This window comes from Palaemon carinicauda, chromosome 2 (genome assembly GCF_036898095.1).
Source record: "Palaemon carinicauda isolate YSFRI2023 chromosome 2, ASM3689809v2, whole genome shotgun sequence".
In the NCBI taxonomy this organism is placed as follows: Eukaryota; Metazoa; Arthropoda; class Malacostraca; order Decapoda; family Palaemonidae; genus Palaemon; species Palaemon carinicauda.
Window position 1 is genome coordinate 118777011 of NC_090726.1, and position 27143 is coordinate 118804153.

At 38.6% G+C, this 27143-nt stretch overlaps 1 protein-coding gene across 1 annotated transcript in view; it reads right to left on the reverse strand.

Annotated features, from left to right (window-relative positions):
- Nup154 (nuclear pore complex protein Nup154) overlaps positions 1–27143 on the reverse strand; it is a 290508-nt gene that overhangs the window by 229499 nt on the left and 33866 nt on the right. Inside the window, exon 4 of the mRNA XM_068349854.1 lies at positions 10113–10204. Coding sequence (XP_068205955.1) covers positions 10113–10204 — 92 coding nt within the window. The remainder of the gene's footprint in view (positions 1–10112; positions 10205–27143) is intronic.

Sequence of the window (27143 nt, forward strand, 5' to 3'; positions counted from 1 at the left end):
ATGATGATGTAGAAAATGGGATTAGTATCCAAGAAATACAAAATAAGAAAAAATCAAGAACAGAACCCAGAGAGGAAATAACCAAGCAAAGCTGAGAGTTCACTAAACCTTCTATGAGGAATGGTACCTGTCATGGGTAGACACACGACAGGTATAATAAAAGACAAAAATATCTATTCCCAAAATATGAGCAGCGAGGCGAGACAAGATTCGACTACGGCCCTGTTTGGGCAAGCCTATCATCGTCTTAATTAGTGCAGTCAACATATTTTGAGAAACCGAGCCTGAGGGAAATCCTTGTTTAGGATATATGTCATCATGGAAGGACACGTGCTGCCCTTTTGTTACGACTTAACACGTGGTCCAGATTGCATCAGAAATTTCTTCTAGAAGCTTCCATAGCGTGATCAAAGTGGCCATTTTTGAGGAAGCCAATAGAGATTCAGAATTGTTAAAAAGAACGCCTTCTATGGAGATGACCACTGCCCAATGTAATTAACTCCACCCATACATGGGTATTTAAACTTCAAGAAGAGATTGTCCAAGAGAGATAGGACAGGACATAAGACAAGAGAGGAACTATGTCCGAGGCAGATAAGATCCAAGTCCTAGTGAGATAAGAAACAGAAGACCAGAAGTCTGATAGAGCCAGATTCTAACCTTCCCTTCAGACAACAAAAGCCCATCTCCAAAAGATCCTGTTATGGTTGAGAAGAGACAAATTGAAGCAGCCAGCCTCCCTGCTTGTGACGAGAAGTAGCCAACACTGCCTACAGCAAGCCTTACTTCAACAGTATCATCGAATTCCTGGGAAAAGACCTCTGATGTCCTTTCTTGATGCCGTCCTTTTTGTGACGTCTTCGAATCAGGTCATCATGCCAGTTTCATCTGAACTTCAGTCGGCCTTATGCAAAGTTCTCAAGCCTTTAGTCCCCGTACTAGTATCATCTCAGCAGCTGCAGAAAACTATTCCTTAAGAATTTTTACCTTACTGACTGTTCCCCTTTTCTGTTGGTGTTTGATTGATTTGATTTGTCAGTTAAAGTAACTGAGGAAGTAACATTAATTTTCTATATAAGTTTGTGAATGAAAGTGTCGTGTTTTTTTGTGAGTTTCTTTTTATATTCATTTTCCATGTTTTAAGGGTTGTTGTTGTAAACATTTATTTCACTTATTAAAATAACCTGTAACGATTTCAAGATCGTAACACTACCTAAGGCCAAGAAGAATACACAACAGCCTAGAAATGTAACTGCCACCAAAAACAAATTCACCCACTTAGCAGAGGAAGAGGAAGACGGGACAATGTTAATTGGAAACTCTATGGTAAAAGAAAAAGGGGAGCACTGCAGCCTCAAAAAGAGGAGAAAGGTCAGGTCTTATCCAGGTGCTAACTCACGGAAGATAGAAGTTGTAGTTAGTAAAACTACAACAGATAACAAGACCACCACCATTATTGTTCAGACAACTGGAAATGACCTATTCCAAGAAAAGGTACTTCTGCCCAAACAGATCCTTTGGTTAAACAGCTAGAAGAAAAACTGTTGAAACATCTAGAAACAAGACCAATAAAACTCTTGTTATAGTTATTGTCCCAAGACTCAATGTCAGCCGCTTCATCCTCAGTAAGGCCATAGGGATAAATGGAAGGCTTGAGTCCACATGCCAGAAAAAGAAAGTTATTTTTATAGATCTTTGGACACTTTTTATGGCAAGAAAAAATTCTACCAAAGAGACTGAACACACTTCATTGAAGAAGGCAAGAGAGTATGGAAACCAACCTAATCTCAGCCTGTACAATTACTTAAACACAGTAAACCAAGAACAAACTAGACCCTTAGAAAATCCTCCAACAATAAATAGAGGAAATTTGGCATAAAACTTTGATAATGCAGGTAAAAGTGAAACTAAAACTAGTAAATATGGAAACTAGCAAAGCCACATAGAAAGAGAAAAAAAAGATTTCTTCAGAGTGGCACAATACAATGTTCAGTCAGTAAGAAACAAAATGAAAAACTTCAGGGCAATAATAGCTAGTGTGAGGAACTAGATGTCATTGGCATTACCGAGACCTGGATTTAAGAAAAAACCCAAGGATTTTATCAAAGAATAGGAAATCACAGGTTTCAAGTTTTTCAAGTAGGATCGCCTTATCAAAATAGGTGGAGGGGTAATGCTCACTTAAACCCCATAGAAATTAAATTAGAAAATGAATGTGAATTGACAGATGCATGTATCAACACCATAGGAAAAAATATGTCCATACTAGTAATATACAGACTGCCACATCAAACACAAGAACAGGATGATGAGCTGTATAGACAACTTGGACAAGAGTTAACAATAAGCTAGCTGTCCTAATGGGCGACTTCAATGCAGCAGTAAAATGGGACACTATGAATTCTGCATCAAATACAGAGAGACATAGGCTACTTGAATTTTTCATCAATGAATTTTTCCATCAGTGGGTCGATAAATCACTAGGTGAAACAACATACTAGATATTGTGCTAACAACAGAAGAAAATTTAATATCAAATGTTACAGTAGTAAAAAATATTGGCAAATTTGACCACAAAATATTTAGGAGGTTTCAGGTGAATATTCCTCATTTAAAAGAAAGGAAAATTATAAAAAAAAAAGCTGCACTACAGATGAGTAACTGGATAAAACTGAAGGAATACACTAAGAATTTAGAATACAATGAAACAAGGAAGATAGATACACATTGGGACTCCTTTGTAGAAATATATAAAGAAAAAGGGGCATACTGCATAGAAAAATATTACCAAATAGAACTCCACAACCTATTCAACAGAGAAATACCCAATGCAATAAGTAGCGACAGGAAACATAAATCCAGAGCCTTCAATTCATAAAATTTCTGAGCACACAAATTTAAGTCGAAAAGTAGATAAACTAGTTAGAAAGGCCAAGATCAATGAAGAGAAAAGAATGGTTTCAGCTAGTTAAGAAAACCCAAAAGCATTTTTTGCATAAGTAACCAGCAGAAAACCAATCAAAAACAACATTAGCCCTTTAAGAGACTCAGGGGGGTAATCTTATAACAAATGATTTCGAAAAAGCCGAACTGATGAATGCATATTTCACAACTGTATTCACTAGGGAAGAATCGGCGACCCTACCTGAACCGGCTATAAAATATGAAGGGCAACAACCATTTAATAGAATCCCCTTTACAGTGAATGATATAAAAAAGAAAATGACCCGGTAAGTGTAAGGCACCAGGTCCAGATGATATTCACCTAAAAGAGATAACCCTACACTTTCACAAAATGTTCCCAAAGATAGTCAACGAAAGAAAGGCACTACAAGGATGGAAACTAGGCAATGTTCTTCCAATCTACAAGAAGGGACCAATAGAAGAACCTGGCACCTACAGACCTGTGTGTCCAACTTCAGTGCCTTGCAAAATTTTCGTATCAATTATAGTAGATTCAATAGTAAAACATATAAAGAAAAACAAAGTTTTAATCAATGGAGAAGCTTCAGAATGGGCAGTTGTTACAAGAGGAGTACCTCAAGGCGCCATCCTTGGACTATTGCTATTTCTGATCTACATTGACATAGATTTAGGAATAACTAATAGATTAGCCAAATTTGCCGACGATACTGAACTAGGCATAAATGCTGTGAACCCAGAAGACGTAGAAGCCTTAAGAGAGGATCTAAAGAAGCTAGGAGAATAGTCCAGTAAAGGGCAAATACCTTTCAACTGTGGAAAATTTAAAGTCCTGCACATAGGTTATAGTAACCCACAATCAGATTACTCACTGCTAGGTAATGATTTGGAAAGTGTGGACCAAGAGGAAGATTTCGGTATTATCATCATCAAGGATTTGAAGTTCAACAAACAGAGCATAAAAGCTGAAAATTAAGCACAAAAACTAATAGGTTACATAAAGAGACAATTCAAATACAAAAACAAAGACACTGCACTACAGCTGTACATATCATTGTAAAACCCCATCTAAAATAAGTCCAATTGTAGGCTCCAAATAGTCAGAAGGATATAGATAGACTGACAGCAGTACAAACTTTGGCCCCCCCAAACTAGTTCCAATTCTAAGTAAATTTGCATATAGACAGAAGATGGAAGGTTTGAACTTATTTCTTGTACAAAATTTGACAACTAAGGGGACTGTTAAAAGAGGCATTCAAAATTCTTAAAGGAACAACAAATGTAGATTACAACAATCTATTCATTTTTATTTCTTGTTTTTAACACTGCAACCGAAAATTCATCACATGTATCATCTGGGTCAGAGAACTCGAATATGCATCATCACTAATCAATGTTTCTATTTGAACCCCTCCCAGATGAATTTTGTTTCAAAGGAAACACTCTCTCTCTCTCTCTCTCTCTCTCTCTCTCTCTCTCTCTCTCTCTCTCTCTCTCTCTCCGTATTTTTATTTTTAATTCAGTTAAATCTTCATATTTCTTTGAAAATTAATAAAAAAAAAATTTTATATCATTATTCGATGTTTCGATAATGGGAATAGATTTGCCTCTCGCCTTCCGCCAGAAATATAGAAATATGACGTCATCAGACTTTTTTTTCTTAAATTTACGGTAAGTTGTACTAATCTCATAACTAATGATACAGACCATTAAAACATTGATTTCGTTACTCAGTGTTTCGATGATGGGAATGCTGTGATAAGATTGCTCGGTAACACAATTTAAGGAAATCATTCGGTTTGTCAGCGCACTTCTGCCAGATACATGACGTCACGAGACACGTGACGTAAACACTACGAAGAATGACTTGCAAAATATGAAAATTAATTTTCTTTTTTCTTATAAGAAATGAAAAGAAAATACTAACTTACAAAGCAAAAGTATTTAACTTTTAAAATGTAAAAGGAAATATATTATTTTCAAGAAAATATTTGTCCTATTAGTATACTTACTTCAGATAATCATCGATCTATTATCAGTGATTTAATAAAACTAGCGTACAGTTAAATTTATGCTACGTAGTACTCATGACAACCGATACAGACCCACAAAATACTTTGTATCGTTACTTAATATTTTGATAATGGGAATACTAATATTAATCTTTAGCCTATTGGAAGGAAATCACTGCATTGCCCGGTCGCTTTCCACCGGTGATGTGACGTCACCAGATATGTAATATGAACTCGATAGATATTAAAACTTTTCTTAATGTATTTTTTACTGAAAATAGACACTGAATATTAACAATAAAAGAAAATAATAATTTAACAAGATAAATTAGTTTATTTTTATACAAGAAAAAAGATTATTTTCAAGGAAATATTAGTCCTATTTCCGATAGATTTATGACGTCATCACCCTGAAAAAATCGTCGTAAAGTCGAATCGTTATAAGTCGCATAGGTCGTAAGTCAAACATTACCTGTATAGTGATTTCCTTCCAATAGGCTAACGATTAGTATTGGTATTCCCATTATCAAAATATTAAGTAACGATACAAAGTATTTTGTGGGTCTGTATCGGTTGTCATGAGTATTACATAGCGTAAATTTGAATCTACACTAGTTTTATTTGGCCTAATCTCTAATAATAGATCGATATTTATCTAAAGAAAGTACACAAATAGAAAAATTATTTTCTTAAAAATAATTTATTTCCTTTTACATGATGAAAATGAAATACTTTTGCTTGGTAAGTTAGTATTTTCTTTCATTCCTTACAAGAAAAAAAAAATGGATCTACATATTTTGCAAGTCATTCTTTGTAAAGTTTACGTCATGTGTCTTGTGACGTCATATTTTTGGCGGAAGCGGGCTGGCAATCTGAATTTCCTTTCGGCGTGTTACCAAATAATCTTATTACAGTATTCCCATCATCGAAACACTGAGTAACGATATCAAGTGTTTTAGTGGTCTGTATTTGTAGTTATGAGAATAGTACAACTTACCATAAATAAAAAAAATAAAAAAAAAAGTCTGATGACGTCATATTTCTGGCGGAAGGCGAGTGGCAAATCAAGTGAATTCCTTCCGATACGTTACCATTCCCATAATCGAAACATCGAGTAATGATGCAAAAAATTTCTAATAATGTCCAAAGAAATATGAAGATTTAACAGTGAATTAAAAATCAAAATATATGAGAGAGAGAGATTTACAACTAATAATAAGGTCTATAAATGAACTGTATGGAAAATGTGATACCCTCCAACATATTGGCACTGATGTAATATTCATTCTGAAGAGATTTTGAATGTTAAAAAAACTATGCAATTCTGTGTTATTCGAACTATATGTGCACATGATCGCAATACGGTAACGTGACCTTATCATTGATGGCTACCGAAGTAATTGTTGATTATTGGAATGCTCAAGAAATTGGAAAATAGAATACAAACATGCTTTAATAAACCACAATAATAACTAATGAAAAAATTAAATACGGTATGAAGCTTTTAAAATGAACTACTCGTAACCAGTACGGGCCGGCGCGCACACAGACAGACATACACAATCGCACAGAGAAATTGGGGGCTAAGACTTATTATCTCAAGCCATCTGCACATGCACGCACGCACGCACAGAGAAAGAGTGACAACGTATTCGCATGATAACTAATAATAATATCTATAAACGAACTGTGTGAAAATGTGATATCCTGTAACATATTGGTGCTGATGTAATATTTATCATGAAGATATTTCGAATAAATTAAGAAATTACATAAAAAATACACCACTCGTATGTGCGCAATCTTTCGATACGGTAACGGGACCTTCAGATCAGCTGATCATAACAAAAGGTAAACAAAATATTAAGTAATTCTTGATTTTTAAAATTCTTCCTAAATTGAAAAATAGAATACAAAAATACTTCAATAGAGCATATGATATCCTACTCAACAAGAAAATGAAATAATGATATATAATAAGAAAATATTGATAAAATATGACGTAGATGATTGCCGAATCATGACGTATCATAAAAAATCTACAGAACTTCACTTTTTGAGTTCGACATACGTCGACGCATCTCCCCATCCCCATCTTTGTGGTTAGACAACTACCTGTACTCATCCTAACTCCACCTCAACAGGTTGACGAGTGGTCTTATGCCATCCCCTTGGAAGTGAACGAAGAAGGCTGTGCTGGTCTTGTAAGAGATTGAAACCATGAGGTGTAAGTGTAAAAAGGCTTGGCCTCACAAAGTTCCAGGAGTCTAATTGTGCCAAACAGGCATGATGTTCGCAATAACCACAAAGAGTTATAGCCTACGAACAGTTTCTCCCTTGTAAGAGGTTGAAAACATGAGGGCACAACAGAGTTCCAGGAGCTTTGTTGCGTCCAACATGTAAGATGTCGTCAATAACTACGGAGAGTTATACAGTACGAGACTCGTCGATGAGAGAGGTGGGAGGCATCACTATCCGTGGAGATCCCAAAGGGAAATTGCTCACGAGACTCGTTTTGTACCCTTGGGGTATAGCGGCGATGAGCAGGAACTGCAAACAGCCACCTAACTCCTCCATCACCAAATTCCAAAAAGCTTGAGCTGGGCATGGATGAATCCAATTCCCAATGGATGAATACTCAGGAGGCGGGAACCACTTAGGCGAAGGCAGTCACTCCCACGGGTGGTTTAACCCGACCAACCCGTTGCCACCGTCGGCAATTCCCCCAAAAGAGGGAAGATTGCTGAACAGTGGCTGATGGAGGGTAACTCACTCCGAAGGTTAAGTTGCCCAACACCTAGTGGAGGTTAACTCTCTCTCAAAAGTTGTCCAACACCTGGAGGCCAACCTATGGGCATCACTTTCTGCTTCCCGTCAAAAAGATTTGTTCAAGTTGAAGGTCAGCATCAAGAGCTGCCTGTGATATGTAGCCAAAGCCAATTTCTTGCTTCACTCCGAAGTGATCCCAACTGGAAATTCTGAAGGGAACCAATCTCTCACTGCTCTTGTTCCTATGCTGGAACTGCAGGAATGAAGGTGAGCAGACACAAACATTGCAGCATTAAACTGTAACACCCTGGGAAACCATTACTTAGCGGGTAGACCTGAAAGTCCCACGGAAGGTAAGGGTTGCAGCAAAGGGGAACAGAAAAAACTTCCCCCGCTGGTGGAAGCCGTTGCTTTGCTAAATGAAGTGACAAAGTCCATACCTAAGGCAAGTCTAAGTCGCCATCTGAAAAGAAAACGGCATTTTAAAACTTTAGGCTAGTTGCTCTTATTCGCAAGCTAGTTAAAATGTTTGACGGGAGGGCAAGACGACATCTTATTAAAAACTGACGATTGTTTACTAGTGATGGTGAGAGCAGGGTGGTTGGTTTACTGCTAACCTCATTCGCTAACTAGCGGAGGTTGTTTACACCTCAAAAAAGCTTTAATGGCTGGTTTCAGGTTTCAGTTACCGCTGAAATAATACTCGGACATAAAGAGCATAAGGTTTGTATATAGTGCTAGAACAATGAATATTCAAGGAAAAATTTCTATAACTTTTTTAAATATTGACCAATTCTTATCAATCAAACATGAAAAGATATGAATTAAATTGCCTACGCACTGAATACCCCTACTTATTAATATTTATGCATACTAATGTAGAATCGACCGATTATTAAAAAAAAACTTTGAAGCCCTTCTAAAACCTGATATTTTCAGAGAAAATTTCCTACTTTTTTTTCTATATTATCAAATTTTTGTCATTAAAACAAGAAAAGATATAGAAATTTTTAACCTAAAATCTGTACATTCAATTTTAGGAAAAACGCGAAACTGAAATGGAAAATGGCCGCCATTAAAATTGACTTCTATATTTTTATATAATATACAGTATATAAAAATTGAAAACCAAATTTACAATGTACAGATTTTAGAACATAAAATTATATTTCCAATGGTTTTCAAACAAAAGAAATCTGTCGATAAATAAGAAAGCAGTAGGAGTTTGAAGTAACCGCAAAATGTCATTGTTTCAATGGGGCTGAGTCATACCCCTTAATATTAGAATGACAGGTGGGGGGGGGGGGTGTTAGGTTTGGTAATGGTTTATGAAAGAACAAAATTACTATGACAATGGGAGGATTCACTGAATTTCCAAAGTTTAACAAAGTAAATGATGTCAAGAGCTTGTGAAGCTCATCGCTATCGAAAGATGGCTGAACTTGTGAGTTCTCCAAATGTGGAGGTGTGTTGTTATCATTGTTATTCCTGCTATATCAACTAGCGTAGTCTTCCCTGGATACTCCCATGATCTAAAAGCAAGTTTCCTTTGGGCTTAGAACTGTTAACTTGACCAGCAAATTTACTTTTCCATAAGTGGTACCAAGAGTGAAATGCACTCTTTGCAATGATTAAATCACAGAATTAACCACAACACGATGCACAAAAGGAATGAGGATCATGAGCTCCCAGAAATTATTTCCACGGACATTCCAGGCAATAACTGCTAATTAAACCAGAGGAAGTCATCTAATGCACAGCATGTACACATTCTGGAGGGTGCATGATCAAAGCCAGTCAACTAAGATATGGGAAAAAAAAAAAAAAAAAAAAAAAAAACGGATGCAGCAACCATACGCTTCTTGCCACATACTACTAAAAGGTTCAATTCCTTTGTTAATGAAATGTATTTATTCAAGTGAAACAAAAAAGGAAAATTTAAAATATCTTTATAAAATTTTGCGAGTAAGTGTCGATTAACAGGGTTTCCGCGGAAACAGCAATATGAACATCATATATTCTCAGCCCCTTTGATTTTCAGTTGCTAGGTTAAGCTATTCATAAAGTTAGTGGCATATAACGCATTATTACCGGTTAAAATGCCTTTCATTTAAGCCATCAAACAAAACATATTTTCTGATTAGTGGGGTAGAATTGTTGACAATTACACTTAAATGTTAGCTAAAATTGGTATATTGTTTACAATAACTATAATTCACCTGTCAAGAGCCTTACCTCTTAAGTTTTACCACATTCTGTTAAAACTTATTTAAATATTCCTGGAGCAATAAATCTTCAATAAATCGATAGACACTCTCAGTACCTTAAATGGCATGCCAAACACAGCAAAGCAAAAGCAGAGCTGGGAGAGGTAGCCACTAATAGTTAAAAGCAAGATGTACTCCTTACCAGTAACGACAACCAAATGAATGTGTGGAGATTCATATGTGCTGATGGGGCAGAGGCTTACAACACCCTTAAAATTTGATTTATCAACAGTCCTGAAAAGGAATAAAGAAAAAATAATATTAAAAGCTTACAAATATACTGTATAGATACTTGGCAACCCTAACTCATTTCACAATGGCTTTAAAGATAGATTTTTTCTATAAGGGGAATGGTGCCAATATGACACACTGTAAAAGGTTATAAAGGTTAACAGCATTTTTTTTTTTTTTGCATTTTACTTTTATATCACTTTTGGTCTCTTCCTCCTAGTGGATCAATTTTTACAATTTGAAATCATTCATCTATTCATCTCTTATAGAACGTTTTGAGCCATACAGTATACTTTACTTAAGATGAAAAAAATCACAAAGATCATTGAAATTTTCAGGACATAGGGTACAGGCATGCATGAGTGTTGTTTATGTAGAACACTATGAATCTGACTTGGCAAAATGAACCTGGTGAATGGAGGACACACAGCTCAGCCTCTTGCAGATCTCAGCCGAAATCAATGTGCAAAATTTGTGTCCAAGTGCGTTTCATTGTCTTGTTTATATCTCATTCAATTTTTCATCTTAAGGTTAAAACTTTCAGTTTGTTGTTGAATAGTTTTACTACTAATTTGGCACAAACTCAAAATGGTGAAGGGTCTTTGAGTTACTGTGCAAGGCACCTCAATGACCATAAACAAGTCGCAGAATAACGGAAGATATGCCTCTAAAGCATGATCTCATCCACATGCTTCAATTCTATGAAGGTGCAAAGCTGACCTCTCAAAATCAAACATATAATGGAGGCACAAAGTGATATATATATGTGTGTATATATATATATAATATATATATATATATATATATATATATAATATATATATATATATAGAGAGAGAGAGAGAGAGAGAGAGAGAGAGAGAGAGAGAGAGAGAGAGAGAGAGAGAGAGAGAGAGAGAGAGAGAGAGAGAGAGTTACAATGATTTTGGATGTCTCACAGACTTTTTAGTCCTTCCGCAGAGCCTCCACTTGCTCTTTAGTAGAGCGAGTGTTACAAGGAGTTACAAAGATTATGGATTTCTTAAAGACTTTCAAAGTCCATCTGTGGAGACACTACTTGCTCTTTGGTAGAATAATTTATTCTAAGTATTTAGAGAGTTTTTCTGACCTTGTCTTGACTTATTCTTGAACTCGTTTACCATGTCACTATTTACTACATCTGCTGGAAGTCTATTCCAAATATTTGCTATTTTGTATGTAAAGAAATTGCAGCATTGTGTGGAGTTGTATCTTTACAGTTCTAGTTTGTACCCGTTAACTCTGGACTGGTTTGGGCTAGGAGTGAAAAGATTGTTGTAATCTACATTTGTTATTCCCTTAAAAATTTTAATGCCTCTATTAACTGTCCCCTTAGTCATCGTATTCACATTGCCTTACTGTTGGAACTAGTTTGGTGGCCATAGCTTATACTGCTTCCAGTCTATCTATATCCTTCTGAACACTTGGAGCCCAGAATTGGACTCCATATTCTAGATGGGGTCTTACTAGTGCAGTGTATAGACTGTATTTGAATTACCTCTTTATGTAACCTATTAGTTTTTGTGTTTTCTACTCTGCATTTATGCTCTGTTTAGTGACTTTAAATCCTTGCTGATAATAATACCAAGATCTTCCTCCTCGTCCACACTTTCCATTTCATTGCCTAGCAATGAGTAATATGATTGTGGGTTATTATAATATATGTGCATGACTTTAAATTTCCCAGAGTTGAAAGGTATTTGCCATTTTCTGGACCATTCTCCTAGCTTCATTAGATCATCTTTTAAGGCTTCTACATTTTTGGAGTTCCCAAAATTTATGCCTAGTTTAGTATTGTTGGCAAATTTGGATATTCTACAAGTTAACCCTAAATCTATGTCATTAATGTAGATCAGAAATAGCAATGGGCCAAGGATGGATCTTTGATGTACTCCATTTGTAACAGCTGCCCACTCTGAAGCTTCTCCGTTGATTACAACTCTGTTTTCTGTTTGTTAGCCAATCTTCGATCAATTCAGCTGGCTCGTCAGTAATGCCTAGTGCTCTAATTTCAACATTTAATTTTTTATTAGGAACTTTGTCAAAAGCCTTTTTCAAATCTAGGTATATGATGTCTATTGCCTGTTTTTTTTTTTTTTTTTTTCCAAAAATGCTTAACATGTGTTGGAAGAATTCCAAAAGATTTGTCACACAATCTTTTTTGTCTAAATCCATGTTGTCTGTCTATCTGAAGATTGTTTTTCTCCGTGTTCTACAATTGAATTGACTATAATTAATCAAAAAATTTTGCAAGGCACAGAAATTAGACACACAGGTCTGTAGCTGCCAGGCTCTTCTTTTGGTCCCTTCTCATACATTGGCGGAACATTGCCTAGTTTCCAACCTATTGGTGCCTTTCTTTCAGAATATTTTGTAAAAATATGGGGGGTTATCTCTTCTTCTACTTCTATAATCTCTCTTGGATGAAAAAAGAGAGAGAGAGAGAGAGAGAGAGAGAGAGAGAGAGAGAGAGAGAGAGAGAGAGAGAGAGAGAGAGAGAGAGAGACTTACCTTACCTTATTGCCTTATTCTATGTTTGGGTTCCCCCAGGTCCCTCAGTGTGAGGCACCTCATATATCCACCAGAGTTGCTAATGCATCTTCTGGTGTATTTTGCATCTTCCAGTTTTGGATGGTCTGGGATGCATTTTAGGTGTTTATCGAGCTTATTCTTAAACACATATACGCTCACTCCTGATAAGGTTCTTAGATGAACTGGCAGCGCATTAAATAGGCGTTGCATTATCGATGCTGGTGCGTAGTGGAATAATGTCCTGTTTGCCTTCCTTAGTTTTCCTGGTATAGTTTTGAGCACTACTAATCTACCTCTTCTTCTTCTTTCTGATATTTTTAGTTCCATGATGTTTTCAGTAATTCCTTCGATTTGCTTCCATGCTTGTATTATCATATAGTGTTCTCTTCTCCTTTCTAGACTGTATAATTTTAAAAATTGCAGTCTTTTTCAGTAGTCAAGGTCCTAAACTTCTTCTATACTAGCAGTAAAGGACCTTTGTACACTCTTTATTCGTGCAATAACCTTTTGGTAGTGTGGGTACCATATCACATAGCAGTACTCGAGTGTACTGTACTACGTACATAAGTTTTGTACAGCATAATCATGTGTTCAGCTTTTCTTATTTTAAAGTGTCTGAATAGCATTCCCATTTTTGCTTTACATTTAGCCAACAGTGTTGCTATTTGGTCGTTGCAAAACATATTCCTGTTTAACATTAAACCATGGTATTTAATGGCTTCCTTATTTGTGATTGTCTCGTTATTAGGTCCCATGTATGCATATACCATTCCTTCTCTGTTTCCATAGTTTATCGATTCGAATTTACCGGAGTTAAATACCATCCTATTTATCTCCGCCCATTCATATATTTTGTTTAGATCTCTTTGTAGTGAGTTTTTATCTTCATCGCAAGTTATTTCTCTACTTATTCTTGTCTCATTGGCGAAAGTTCTCGCTACAGAGTTTTTGACATTACAGTTTATATCTGAGATCATAATAACAAACAACAGTGCAGCTAATACCGTACCCTGTGGCACGCCAGATATTACCTGATCTTCATCTGATTTCTTGTCATTTGCAACCACTGTCTGTTTTCTGTTTTGCAGAAATTCTTTTATCCATTTTCCTATATTTCCCACAATATTATGTTTTCTCATATTTTTCTCTAATATATTATGGTCTACCTTGTCAAAGGCTTTTGCAAAATCTAGATAGATCACATCTGTGTCTTTTTCATTTATCATATTATTGTATGTTTTCAGAGAGTGCTATCAGTTGGGTTTGTGTACTTTTTCCAGCCACAAAACCGTGTTGACCTATATTAAACAAATTATTTTTAATGAAATTATTCATTATTTTCTTTTTTATTACCCTTTCGTACACTTTCATATGTGATGTTAGACTAACAGGTCTATAATTGCTTGCCTCTAGTCTTGATCCACTTTTGAAAATAGGGGTTATATAAGCTAATTTATGTTTAACATATACCTCGCTCATATCTACACTTTGTCTTAGCAGTATTGCAAGTGGCTACGCGATAGTGTGTGCAGTTTTTTTTCTACAAAATCGCTGGAACTCCATCTGGTCCGACTGCCGATCCACTTTTAATTTCGCTTATAGCCTGCACAATATCTGCTTCATTAATATCTATACCTGTTAGATATTCACTATTTTCTTCTCACATTTCTGTTTCATTATTCTCATTCGCAATTCTTGGCGTGAACTCACAATTTTATTTTTCTGCTTATATGTTGCATATTTCCTTTTTTTTATTTGTTAACCGTCCTTCAATTCTTAGAGGGCCTATTTCTAATCTCCCTTTATTCATCTTTTTTGCATAGGAGTAAAGTACTTTTGGTTTTTTTTTTTTCATGTTTTGACGTGTCCTTTCTTCTAAGTCCCTTTTTTCATTTTCTTTCGATTGTATAATCTTTTTTTTCTGCATTTTCTATTTTACATTTCATTTCCATCATTTTCCATACATTTTTTTTTTTGCAAGATTTTTCTTCCACTTTCTAATTTTCTGAAATAAGTTCCTTCTATCTCTTGGTATGCATGTCTGTTTATTTTTTTTTTTTTTTTTGGTACATATTTTTCAACAATTTTCTCCAGTATTTTGTAGAGTATATCCGTATTTACCTGTATATTATCACTTACGAATACATTTTTCTATTCTTTGTTCAATTCTTCATATTTTCCATATCCTTCCATCGTTTTGTGCTTTGATTATCTCTGCGATCACGTGCTTTGGAATGGACTATTAATTCTATGACATTGTGGTCTGAAATTCCCGTGTTATACACTATTATTTCTTTAACATAATTCACCTCATTCACAAATACTAAATCTAGGATATTGTCCTTTCTTGTTGGTATGTGGTTTATTTGTTACATATTGTTCTAATAGCATATCTTGAAACTTTTCAAATTGCCTCTTATCTTCTGTGCTCTTATTACTCTCTTTTCTATATGTATATATATAACCACTTTCTTCTATCCGCTCTTTCCAATCCATGAAAGGAAAGTTAAAATTTCCAGATAGAAGTATACTCCAGTCTTTATGGTTTCTACATATATCATCTATTTTTTCTATTATTGATGTGAAACTCTTAAGTATTTGGGGGTCTGTTAACTACAATATTCACTAGTTTTTCATATTCAAATTCTACAGCAATCAATTCACATTCTGTGTTGCTCTATTTTTCACAGACTTTTCTTTGATTTATGTCTCTTCCATATACTGTACTGTGGTCCCCCCTTGACTTCTATTTGCTCTGTCTGATCTATATGTTTGGAAATCCTTTATCTGGTCATCACTTATGTGAGGTCCCACACTGAAAATTGAGAGGGGATGGAAAGTAACCCGGGGGGGGGGGGGGGAGAATCAGGACGACATGGCTATCTCACCCCAAAAATAGATTTATCCTATGTCAAAATCAATATTTTGGGCTCAAGCTATGTTGTCCTGATGGTAGTGTACCAGAGAATTATTATTCTCAGTTGTGGCCAGGAGTTATAACCTTTTACACCCCATAGACATTATCACACTTCCTGTAGCATTGATAACTATGATACCAAACTATGGAGTGAGCGATATGTTTGTAAAATGTAAGAGGAAAGGAAATCAATGTCAATGTCCCACTCACTGTGAAGAAGAGCTTTTTCTCCAGAAGATGAAAAGACCGAAGTCTATAAAAGGAGGGTTAAAAATTGAAGTACACTACTTTTATTTTGTACAGTAGGTCCAATGAAAGGAAATGCAAAAAGGAACAGCAGTCTTTTATTGTTTCCAAAAGATTCATAAATGTAACAGTAATCAATCGTAACATTATATGCAGTAGATACATACAGAAAACCAAAGTTTTCCGACCCCAAAAATTATGTAAGAGTAATAAAATAGTAACACTCATGACACAGGGAAAAATATCACCTTTGACGCTTTATAATATTAAATAGTACATTGAAAAAAAGGAACAATCGAATAATTCTGAGACAGATTTTTTAATTTCCTTTTCCTTTTCTTTAATGAATTTTATCTTATTTTTCTTAGTCTAGACCTAAAATATTCACGAAAAAAGAGAAAAGTGCAAGACTTTATCCAACGACCATGAAATAGCCTTGGGAGGAGCATTTGATTTCAGTTTAGCACAAGCCTTCGGGATCTTATTGAATAGCTCGCTATTAGGTTCGATATCAAGAACATATGCAATCAGTCTAGTTAATGCCTACTAACATGAGGCAATAGTTGTAGAGGTTAGACCTTGATTGTGTAGTGAAATAAAGAAAGAAATACAGAAGTCCATAGAAATAGAAGAGGGCTGATGAATTTTCAGGAATGCAACCCATTTTTTCCAGGAAGACAAATATTGTCGTTTTGTGGTGTTGGACTTGTACTCTTCTATGAAATCAATTCTTTCCCTCGCAACTCAGAATTTTCTTTGGGCCATGAGGGAGAGAAAATCGTTAGCTGAAGGATTTTCGTTATCCAAGTAAGAAGCGAAGACAGTTATCTGTTGAACAACCAGAGACAGCATTGGAAATGGTAGAGACTAGAGGGGTTTGAGTTCCAGAACAAGGTACCAACTGTTCTTGGGCCACTAGGGAGCCACCAGAGTCGCTGTTCCCTTGAAAGTCAGCAGTTTGTTCAGTACTTTCAGTAGTAAGTTGAATGGGGGAAATAGGTATATGTGAGACCACTGGTTCAAATCCAGAGACATCGAATCCATTCCTGTCACTTCCGGGTGCTACATATTGGGAAAGTTTTCTGTTGAAGTGTGTCGCAAAGAGATCAATTTGCAGTTCCAGGACTTGTTCTACAATAAACCAGAATGATTGTAAGTCCTGAGACCATTCTGTTTTTTGAGGCTTGGACCACAACAGGCCTTCCACCGTCGCATTGCGAATCCCTTCAAAGTGAACTGCTGAAACATGCCATTTCCTCCTTTTTGCTAAAGAGAGAATGGTTGATCTGATGAGATCTGGAGCTTTAGCCGGGCAGTATTTCATTGTGGTTATACTGTAGCTTTATTATAAGATTTAATTTGGTGTTTTGTAGAGTTTGGAACGAATTAGGAAATTTACATGTAAAATATGACTCATAACACGAAAAAAATCATGTTCTGAAAACCATTCCAAAATGAACTAATTTTGTGTTTTGTGCCATTAATGTTTATATATACACACACACACACACACATATATATATATATATATATATATATATATATATATATATATATATCTGTACTATATATATATATATATATATATATATATATATATATATATATATATATGTATATATATATACATAAATATACATACACACACACACATATATATACATATATATATATATATATATATATATATATATATATATATATATATATATAAGTATATAAATATATATATATACATATATATATATATATATATATATATATAAGTATATAAATATATATATATATATATATATATATATATATATATATATATATATATATATATAAGTATATAAATATATATATATATATATATATATATATATATATATATATATATATACATATAGTATGCGTGAAATGTACTGGCACCTTAAGCCAAGGGTCACACCTTTTCTCAAAAAGTTTTGGATCCTCACAAGTCCCCCCCTAAAAAGCGTGGAACGTGCTAACATTTTCTCTGGACATAGTGTCAACACTGGGGAGACTTTAGCATACACTTTGTTTACCTCAGTCACATGAGAGAGAGAGAGAGAGAGAGAGAGAGAGAGAGAGAGAGAGAGAGAGAGAGAGAGAGAGAGAGAGAGAGAGAGAGAGAGAGGTGCGTATTCCTTTTATAACTAATAATATGGTCTATAAACGAACTGTATGGAAAATGTGATACTCTATAACATATTGATGCTGATGTAAGATTCATTATGAAGAGATTTCGAATGTCAAGAAAAATATATATATCAATGTTATTCTTACTATGTGTACTTAATCATAATACGGCAGCGTGACCTTGAGATCAGTTGATGCCAACAGAAAGTAAATCAAAAGTATTTGTTTTTGTTTATTAATATGCTCAAGAAACTGAAAAATAAAATATAAATGTGCTTTAATAAAAACACAACCACAATAATGTCTGATGAAATATGAAGGCTTAATATTGAACTAAAAATTGAATACTGTAATGAAGCTTTAAAAATTATTCCCGTATGCGATTGCGAAAGCGAGCACACACACTCACGAACTGTATGGAAACTAATTTCCTGAATTTGTTTCTAATAAGCTAAGAAATTAAGAAAAAAAAAACATGCAATTCGTATGTACGCCATATTTTGATAAGGAAGATAGCGGCACTTTCAGGTCAGCTGATCATAACCTTAGGTAAACAAAATTCTAAGTGTTTCTCGATTGGTAAAATGCTTCCAAAATTGAAAAATAGAACACAAAAATGCATTAATAGAGCATATGATATTGCATTAACAGAGCATATGATATCCTATGAAACAAAGAAAATGGAATAATGACAGACAGTAAGAAAATGATATTTTCAAAAATAAATTTTTGAACATACTTACCCGCTGGTTATACTGTATAAGAATGGCTAAAAAGTCCCTGGACGCCCGGCAGGAATTAAAAATCTCGTGGCAATCACAGATATGCCAGGTGTATACTAGCGCCCTCGCGGTAGACAGGCCGAACTATTCCAACCAACTCGGACCTTCCATGCCCCTTGGTCTCTAGAGGGGAGGAGGGTGGGATTATAACTTATACAGTATAACCAGAGGGTAAGTATGTTCAAAAATTTATTTTATGATGAAAATATCATTTTTAAACATAAAACTTACCCGCTGGTTATATAAGAATGGCTGATTGACACCCTTGGTGGTGGGTCAGAGACAGCAACGTAATTGGAAATTCACTTAAGAGTTACATCTAACAAACTTAAGAGGTTCATACCTGATAAGGAAGTAGACTGCAATGGTTCTCTGCCTCATTCTGTCTGCCATCCTTGGGAGATCCAGCGGTCCACCCAGGGGGCTGATGATCTCTAGGAGCTGTCAAACAGTGCCATAACCTATAACATGACAGGACCTCAACTAATACCCTTGTTCCTGGCACTCCCAAGGAACAACATGACCACCTGACCAAATCAACAGATTGCGGAAGACTGACGACCAATCTCCACATACAACCATAAAAACCAAACAAGTTCCAAGAGGTAGAAAAGGGTACTAGGAATTAGGGGAGCGTAGTGGTAGATCCTTCACCTACTACTGCATTCGCCGCAACGAATGGACCCAAAGTGTAGCAGTTCTCATAAAGAGTCTGTACACGTTTCAAATAATGGGATGCGAATACAGATTTACTTCTCCAAAAAGTTGTATCCATTATGCTTTGCAGAGAACGATTTTGTTTAAAAGCTACTGAAGTAGCTACGGCTCTAACTTCATGTGTCTTATCCTTGAACAGCTTAAGATCTTCCTCACCACACTGGGTGTGAGCCTCTAATCAAGAGCCTTATAAAAAAGGATAGAGCATTCTTCGACATAGGCAGTGAAGGCTTCTTAACTGCACACCTAAGAGCCTCTGAGCTGCCTCTCAACTTATTTGTTCTGTCCAAATAGAACCTTAGTGCTCTAACAGGGCAGAGCACTCTTTCCAATTCATCGCCCACTACATCATAGAGATTAGCAATCTCAAAAGACTTAGGCCATGGATGGGAAGGACGCTCATTCTTGGCCAGAAAATCAAGTTGCAAGGAGCATATAGCTTTCCCGTCTCTGAAACCAATGTTCTTGCTCAAGGCGTGAATCGCACTAACTCTTTTGGCTGTAGCCAAGCTAACCAAGAAAAGTCTTCAAGGTCAAATCTTTAAAAGAAGCAAAGTGCAAAGGCTCGAATCTGTCAGTCATGAGGAACTTAAGAACAACATACAAATTCCAGGCAGGCGATTCCTGTTGACGTCTCTCAGAAGTTTCAAAAGACCTAAGGTGGTCTTGCAGGTCTTTATTGTTGGAGATCCAAATCTCTATGCCTGGAAACAGTTGCCAGCATACTTCTGTACCCCTTGATAGTCGAAGAGGAAAAGTTATGCTTAGTCCTAAGATCTAAGAAGAAATCGGCAATCTGTGTTATAGAGATACTGGAAGAAGAGACCGAGTTAGCTCTACACCATTCTCTGAATACCTCCCACTTGGACTGATACACCCTGATGGTAGAAGTTCTCCTTGCTCTCGCAATAGCCTTGGCTGCCTCCTTCGAAAACCCTCTAGATCTTGCGAGTTTTTCGATAGTCTGAAGGCAGTCAGACGTAGAGCTCGGAGGTTTAGGTGGTTTCTTGCCAAGAGAGGTTGTCTGAGAAGATCTGTTCTTAACAGTAGGCTTCTCGGAATGTCCACCATCCATTCCAATACCTCTGTGAACCAACTTCTTGACGGCCAGAAAGGAGCTACTAGGGTCATTCTGGTTCTCTCGTGAGACACGAACTTCTGTAACACCCTGTACAGGATCTTGAAAGGTGGAAACGCGTACACATCCATGTGTGACCAATCTAACAGGAATGCGTCTATGTGAGCTGCCTCAAGATCCGGAACTGGCGAGCAGTATGTCTCCAGCCTTTTCGTCTTCGAGGTTGCAAACAGATCTATGAGGGAACGACCCCATAACCGCCACAGCCTCTTGCAAACGTCTAAGTGTAACGTCCACTCTGTGGGGAGAACTTGGTTCCTCCTGCTGAGTCTGTCCGCACTCACGTTTTTGGCTCCCTGAATAAATCGTGTCAATAAGGTAATCCTCCTTTCCTCCGCCCATACGAGAAGAGATCTTGCTATCTCATAAAGAGACTTCGAGTGCGTCCCCCCTTGCTTTGGTATATAAGCCAGAGCCGTGGTGCTGTCCGCATTAACCTGCACTACTTTGCCTAGGACTAGATTCTCGAAGCCTTTGAGGGCTAAGTGCACTGCTAAAAGCTCCTTCTGATTGATATGGAGGTTTTCTTGCTCTATTGTCCACAGACCTGAGATCTCTTCCTTCCCCCACCCCAAGTTTGAGGCGTCGGAAAACAATACGAGGTCTGGGCTCTTTTGCTTCAACGAGAGGCCCTTCTGGAGTCTGTGCATCTTGTTCCACCACTGAAGGTGCGTTGTGATGGAATTCGTAATGGGAATGCTTTCCCTGTCGAGGGTGTCCTCTTTCTTCCAATGAGCATTGAGATGAAATTGAAGGGGACGTAGGTGCAGCCTCCCCAGAGACACAAACTTTTCCAGTGACGAGAGGGTCCCCAGAAGACTCATCCACTCTCTCACAGAACTGATGTCCGTTTTAGGAGAGCTGATTGAATCCTTACAGGCGACGGAAAAGCCTGAAAAGCCTGACTCTGAATCTCCATCCCCAAATAAAGAATCTTCTGGGATGGAGACAGCTGAGACTTTTTTGAACTCGCTAGAGTCCCAATTCCTTTGCCAAATTCAATGTCAGCTGAAGATCCTTCAAACAGCGATCGGCCGAGGGAGCTCTTATGAGCCAATTGTCCAAGTACAGGGAGGCTCTGATGCCTCTTGAGTGCAGCATGCTCGCCATATTCAGCATGATCTTTGTGAATACTAGAGGGGCTGTGCAGAGACCCAAACACAAGGTCCGGAACTGGAAGACTTCCTTTCCGTACACGAACCTCAGGTAACGTCTGCAACTCGGATGTATTGGGTCATGAAAATACGCGTCCTGGAGGTCTAATGATACCATCCAGTCGCCTTTCCTTACTGCTGCCAGCACGGTTTTCTAAGTTTCCATGGTGAACTTCGAATCGTGGACGTAGTTGTTGAGGGCACTTACATCCAGAACCGGTCTCCACTCTTGGGGACCAAGAACAAACATTTGTAAAACCCTGGCGATTCTAAGTCCCGCACCCTCTCTATCGCTTTTTTCTCTAACAAGAGAGACATCTGAAGTCGCATGGCTTGCCTCTTCGGTCCTTCCCTGTATTTGGGAGCGAGATCCACAGGATCTGTGGCTAAAGGAGGCTTTGAGAAGAATGGGATTTTGCATCCTTCCTTTAAGACAAGAACGGACCAAGGGTCTGCTCCTCTCTTCTCCCAGGCCTGCCAGAAGTAATTCAGCCTGGCCCCCACTGCTGTTTGAAGGAGAGGACAGTCAGACTCTGCCTCGACTAGACTTAGCTCCTCTTTTCTTGGACTTCTTCCCATCGGGCTTGAAGGTTACTTCTTCCGGCAGGTTTACCACGAAAGGGCTGAGCAGATTGCGAAAATGAAGCAGTCTCCTTTGGCCTACGGGAAGGGAAAGATGTCGGCAGCACCTTCCTAGCTGTCTTGGCAACCAAATCATGAGTAGCCTTCTGCGTCAGCGCAGCGGCAACTTCCCTTACTAAATCTTGCGGGAACAGCGCAGAAAACAGCGGTGCAAAAAGCAACTCCGATCTCTGAAAGGGAGTGACCCCTACAGAGAGGAACGAACACAAAGTTGGCCTCTTCTTCACAACTCCTGCCGTGAACTGGGCAGCCAATTCGTTTGAACCGTTTCTAACTGCCTTGTCCATACAAGACATAAGTTGAATGAGGTTACTAGTGTCAGTGCCTTTAATTTCAGATGCTTTTCTCCCCAAGGCTCCCAGAGACCAGTCTAGAAAATTAAACACCTCAAAAGCCCTGACCATACCTTTCAGGAGATGGTCGAACTCCGACATAGACCACCACACTTTAGTTTTCCTCATAGCCAATCGACAAAAAGAGTCTACTAGGCTTGAGAAATCTCCCTGGGCAGAGGCAGGAACTCCCAAGCCTAAGACCTCACCTGTCTCATACCACACTCGATTTAGAGGCTAGTCTGGCAGGAGGAAAAGCGAAAAACGTCTTGCCAAGAGCTTTCTTCGAATCCATCCACACTCCCATCAATTTCAAAGCTCTCTTAGAGGAGCGAGAGAGTACCATTTTCGTGAACAAGGATGTTTTCGCTGCTTTACCAAGAGTAAATTCCGAAGGAGGAGAACGCGGAGCTACAGGCGTAAAATGGTCTGGGAATAACTCCGTGAAGACCAGCATTAATTTCTTGAGGTCCACCGAATGTTGAGGCGGTTTATCCTCTTCTCCTTCTGAAATATCGTCCAACTGTTCCTTCAGGGAGAAAACCTCATCCGGCTCTTTCTCCGAAAATTCAGCCCCCCCAGTAGTGCCTTGTTCAGAGAGGCGGCGTTCCTGTGCAGACGTGTCAGCGCTGACATGGGGGTGCTTGCATTCTTCAATATTCCCATCTGTCTGACAATCACTAGCCTTGCGTTTGTTGTCACGTTCGGTTTGCGAAATAGCATCCAACTGACACGAGGCGACCAGAGTCGACTGACGTGTAGCGTCATGGATTGGCTGACGCTTGAAGTCATGGGTTGACTGTCGTGTGCCGTCGTGAGCAGACTGCATGCGGTGTCATGGGTAGCGCCTGGCTGACGCTCCGCCGTATCATGGGTTGACTGACGAGTAATGTCTGTCTGCCGCTAACGCTGACGCTCCCGTGTCATGGGTTGACTGGCGTGAGTCGTCACGCCTACGCGTAGCGTCTGACTAACGCCAACGCTGATGCTCCGCAGTGTCATGGGTTGACTGGCATGTGTCATCACGCTGACGCCCCGTATCGCGTCCGGTTCCGTCATGCCGCTTAGCGGCCCGCTCCACCGTTTGGTGAATGTCATCGCGTTTGGAAGACTGGCGTTCGGCGGTAAGCGCGATCGATTGATGTTGAGAAGCAGAACTCTGAAGTGATGCATCCATCTCAACCTGCCGTTGAACACTGCGATTGGGAGATTGCCTGTGTGATAACGCTTCAGTACCGGAGACAACAGGTCGCCTGTGCGACAATGGGTCTAAAACGGAAGACTGACGCCCAACCGCACTGCCAACAGCAGGACGATAAGACTGCATAAGCGACGAGAGTTGCCGCTTCATGCCCAACAGCAAAGACCATTTGGGATCACTTTTAGGCGACACGCATGCCGCCTCTTCCAATACGAATTCGCCTTCTTCATCGCTTCCAAATCGCTCCCCACTTTCGGGAGACGAACCCCAGTCTGACGGAAGCGGCGGTGCAAGAACCGTAACACCAGAACCAGGGATCAGCTCCGAATCTGACTAAACCAAACCTTTATCCATTTCAGAACCCACGTCAGAGCGTTTTGCAGGCGAACACTCACCAAGGGACTGAAAACGCTCAGGTGTATCCCAATGGCTACAGCCTGGTTCTTGCGGAGGAGAATCGCGCTGTTGTTCCACTGCGTGCGATTTTCTCTTAAGCGGTCTAGAGGTCTGATACCAGACCTCATCACGAGAGCCTTCATCCGAAGAAGGCGATAAAGCACTAACCTCACCTTTCCTGCGGTGAGGGTGAGCAACCTGTGATACGACAGCAGGAACGCTCGAGGGGACATCTGCGCGAATAATGACGCCACTCGTTCCCTTTCGCCGTTCGACGTAACTTCTCCCATGAGTTCAGGAGCTTGAAAGAGGTCTTAGGCTAGGCGAACGACATATTAGTCGAACTTTTAACACTTGATAGGTCGCCTGTGCGGCAACTTTTAAGCAAATTAATTTCAGACATCATGTTTCTTGTTCGCCGCTAACGATTCAACTCTTATACCGAGAGCTTGAATAGCGGACAACATATCCCTCATCGTAGGTTCCTTCAGTTCCTGATCTACCACTAAGGGGAAAGGATTAGGATAAATGACATTAGAAATAGGTAATTCTACAGAGCGGGAAGAACTGCGTCTAATTCTGTCTCTAATCTCTGAGTATAGCGCTCATAAGATACCCACTCACTTTCGGTTAAAGAACAACATTATTCGCACCGATCCCCAAAAGTACAAGTTTTACCCCTACATTTTAAACAAATAGTATGTGGATCAATAGAAGCTTTAGGAAGACGAGTATGACACCCTTTAATACACTTCCTTTATACAGGGGAGGGGTCAGCCATATTGAAAAGTTACGAGAGAACAAAACAATAAAAAGGGTCAAAACTAATTAAATAAACACAAAACAATAAAGATTTCAAGAAAAAATGAAAGAAAAATCACAAAAGCAAAAGCCCAAAACCAAAAGAGTGTACATTACCAAATACACCATCCAAAACCAAGTAAGTTGCGAGTGAATTTCAATCGTTCCAGTCAGCAATAGCGGCAGAGAAGGTCCGAGTTGGTTGGAATAGTTCGGCCTGTCTACCGCGAGGGCGCTAGTATACACCTGGCATATCTGCGATTGCCGCAAGATTTTAAATTTCTGCTGGGCGTCCAGGGACTTTTAGTCATTCTCATTTAACCAGCCGGTAAGTTTTATGTTTAAAAATATTGATAAAATATGATCGAGATGATTGCCGTCTCACAACGCATAATAAATCTATGGAAACTTCACTTTTTGAGTTCGACATATGACAAAATCGACTTACGACGTGTCTCTTGGTCCCTATCTCTGTCGTAACTCGACGACTGGTTTCCGGTGAGAGTGGGGCTGAGACAGGGATGTGTTATGTCGCCGTGGTCGTTAACTTGTATGTTGATGGAGTGGTGAGAGGTGAATGCTCGAGTGCTTGGACGAGGATTGAAACTGGTAGATGAGAATGACCATGAATTGGAGGTAAATCAGTTGTTGTTTGCGGATGATACTGTACTAGTTGCAGACGCGGAAGAGAAGCTTGGCCGATTAGTGACAGAATTTGGAAGGGTGTATGAGAGAAGGAAGTTGAGAGTTAATGTGGGTAAGAGTAAGGTTATGAGATGTACAAGAAGGGAGGGTGGTGCGAGGTTGAATGTCATGTTGAATGGAGAGCTACTTGAGGAGATGGATCAGTTTAAGTACTTGGGGTCTGTTTGTGCAGCAAATGGTGGAGTGAAAGCAGATGTACGTCAGAGAGTGAATGAAGGATGCAGTGTTGGGGGCAGTTAAGGGAGTAGTAAAAAATAGAGGGTTGGGCATGAATGTAAAGAGAGTTCTGTATGAGAAAGTGATTGTACTAACTGTGATGTATGGATCGTAGTTGTGGGGAATAAAAGTGACGGAGAGACAGAAATTGAATGTTTGAGATGAAATGTCTGAGGAGTATGGCTGGTGTATCTCGAGTAGATAGGGTTAGGAACAAAGTAGTGAGGGTGAGAACGGGTGTAAGAAATAAGTTAGCAGCTAGAGTGGATATGAATGTGTTGAGATGGTTTGGCCATGTTGAGAGAATGGAAAATGGCTGTCTGCTAAAGGAGGTGATGAATGCAAGAGTTGATGGGAGAAGTACAAGAGGAAAGCCAAGGTTTGGGTGGATGGATGGAGTGAAGAAAGCTCTGGGTGATAGGAGGATAGATGTGAGAGAGCCAAGAGAGCGTGCTAGAAATAGGAATGAATGGCGAGTGATTGTGACGCAGTTCCGGTAGGCCCTACTGCTTCCTCCGATCGCCTTGGATGACCGCGGAGGTAGCAGCAGTAGGGGATTCAGCATTATGAAGCTTCACCTATGGTGGATAACGGGGGAGGGTGGGCTGTGGCACCCTTAACAGTACCAGCCGAACTCAGTTGAGTCCCTTGTCAGGCTGGGAGGAACGTAGAGAGGAGAGGTCTCCTTTTCTGTTTCATTTGATGTCGGCTACCCCCCAAATTGGGGGAAATGCCTTGGTATATGTATGTATGTTACTCAACAGTCAGCCTTTTTCTGGGACCAGGTGCTACAGCTGCATCAAGGTATTCCATACTCTAACTGGGGATGGAAAAAATTTTTTTACCAAGCTGGACAACTTTCATGTATATAAAAAAAATCATACACTAATAAATGCAAATGTAAGAAGACAAACTTACATTGCACCTCTCTATGTAAATGCCAAGGTGCTTGCACTAGGAATATTGATTTTAAATGTTCTCACTGCTTCGGTGTGTTGTA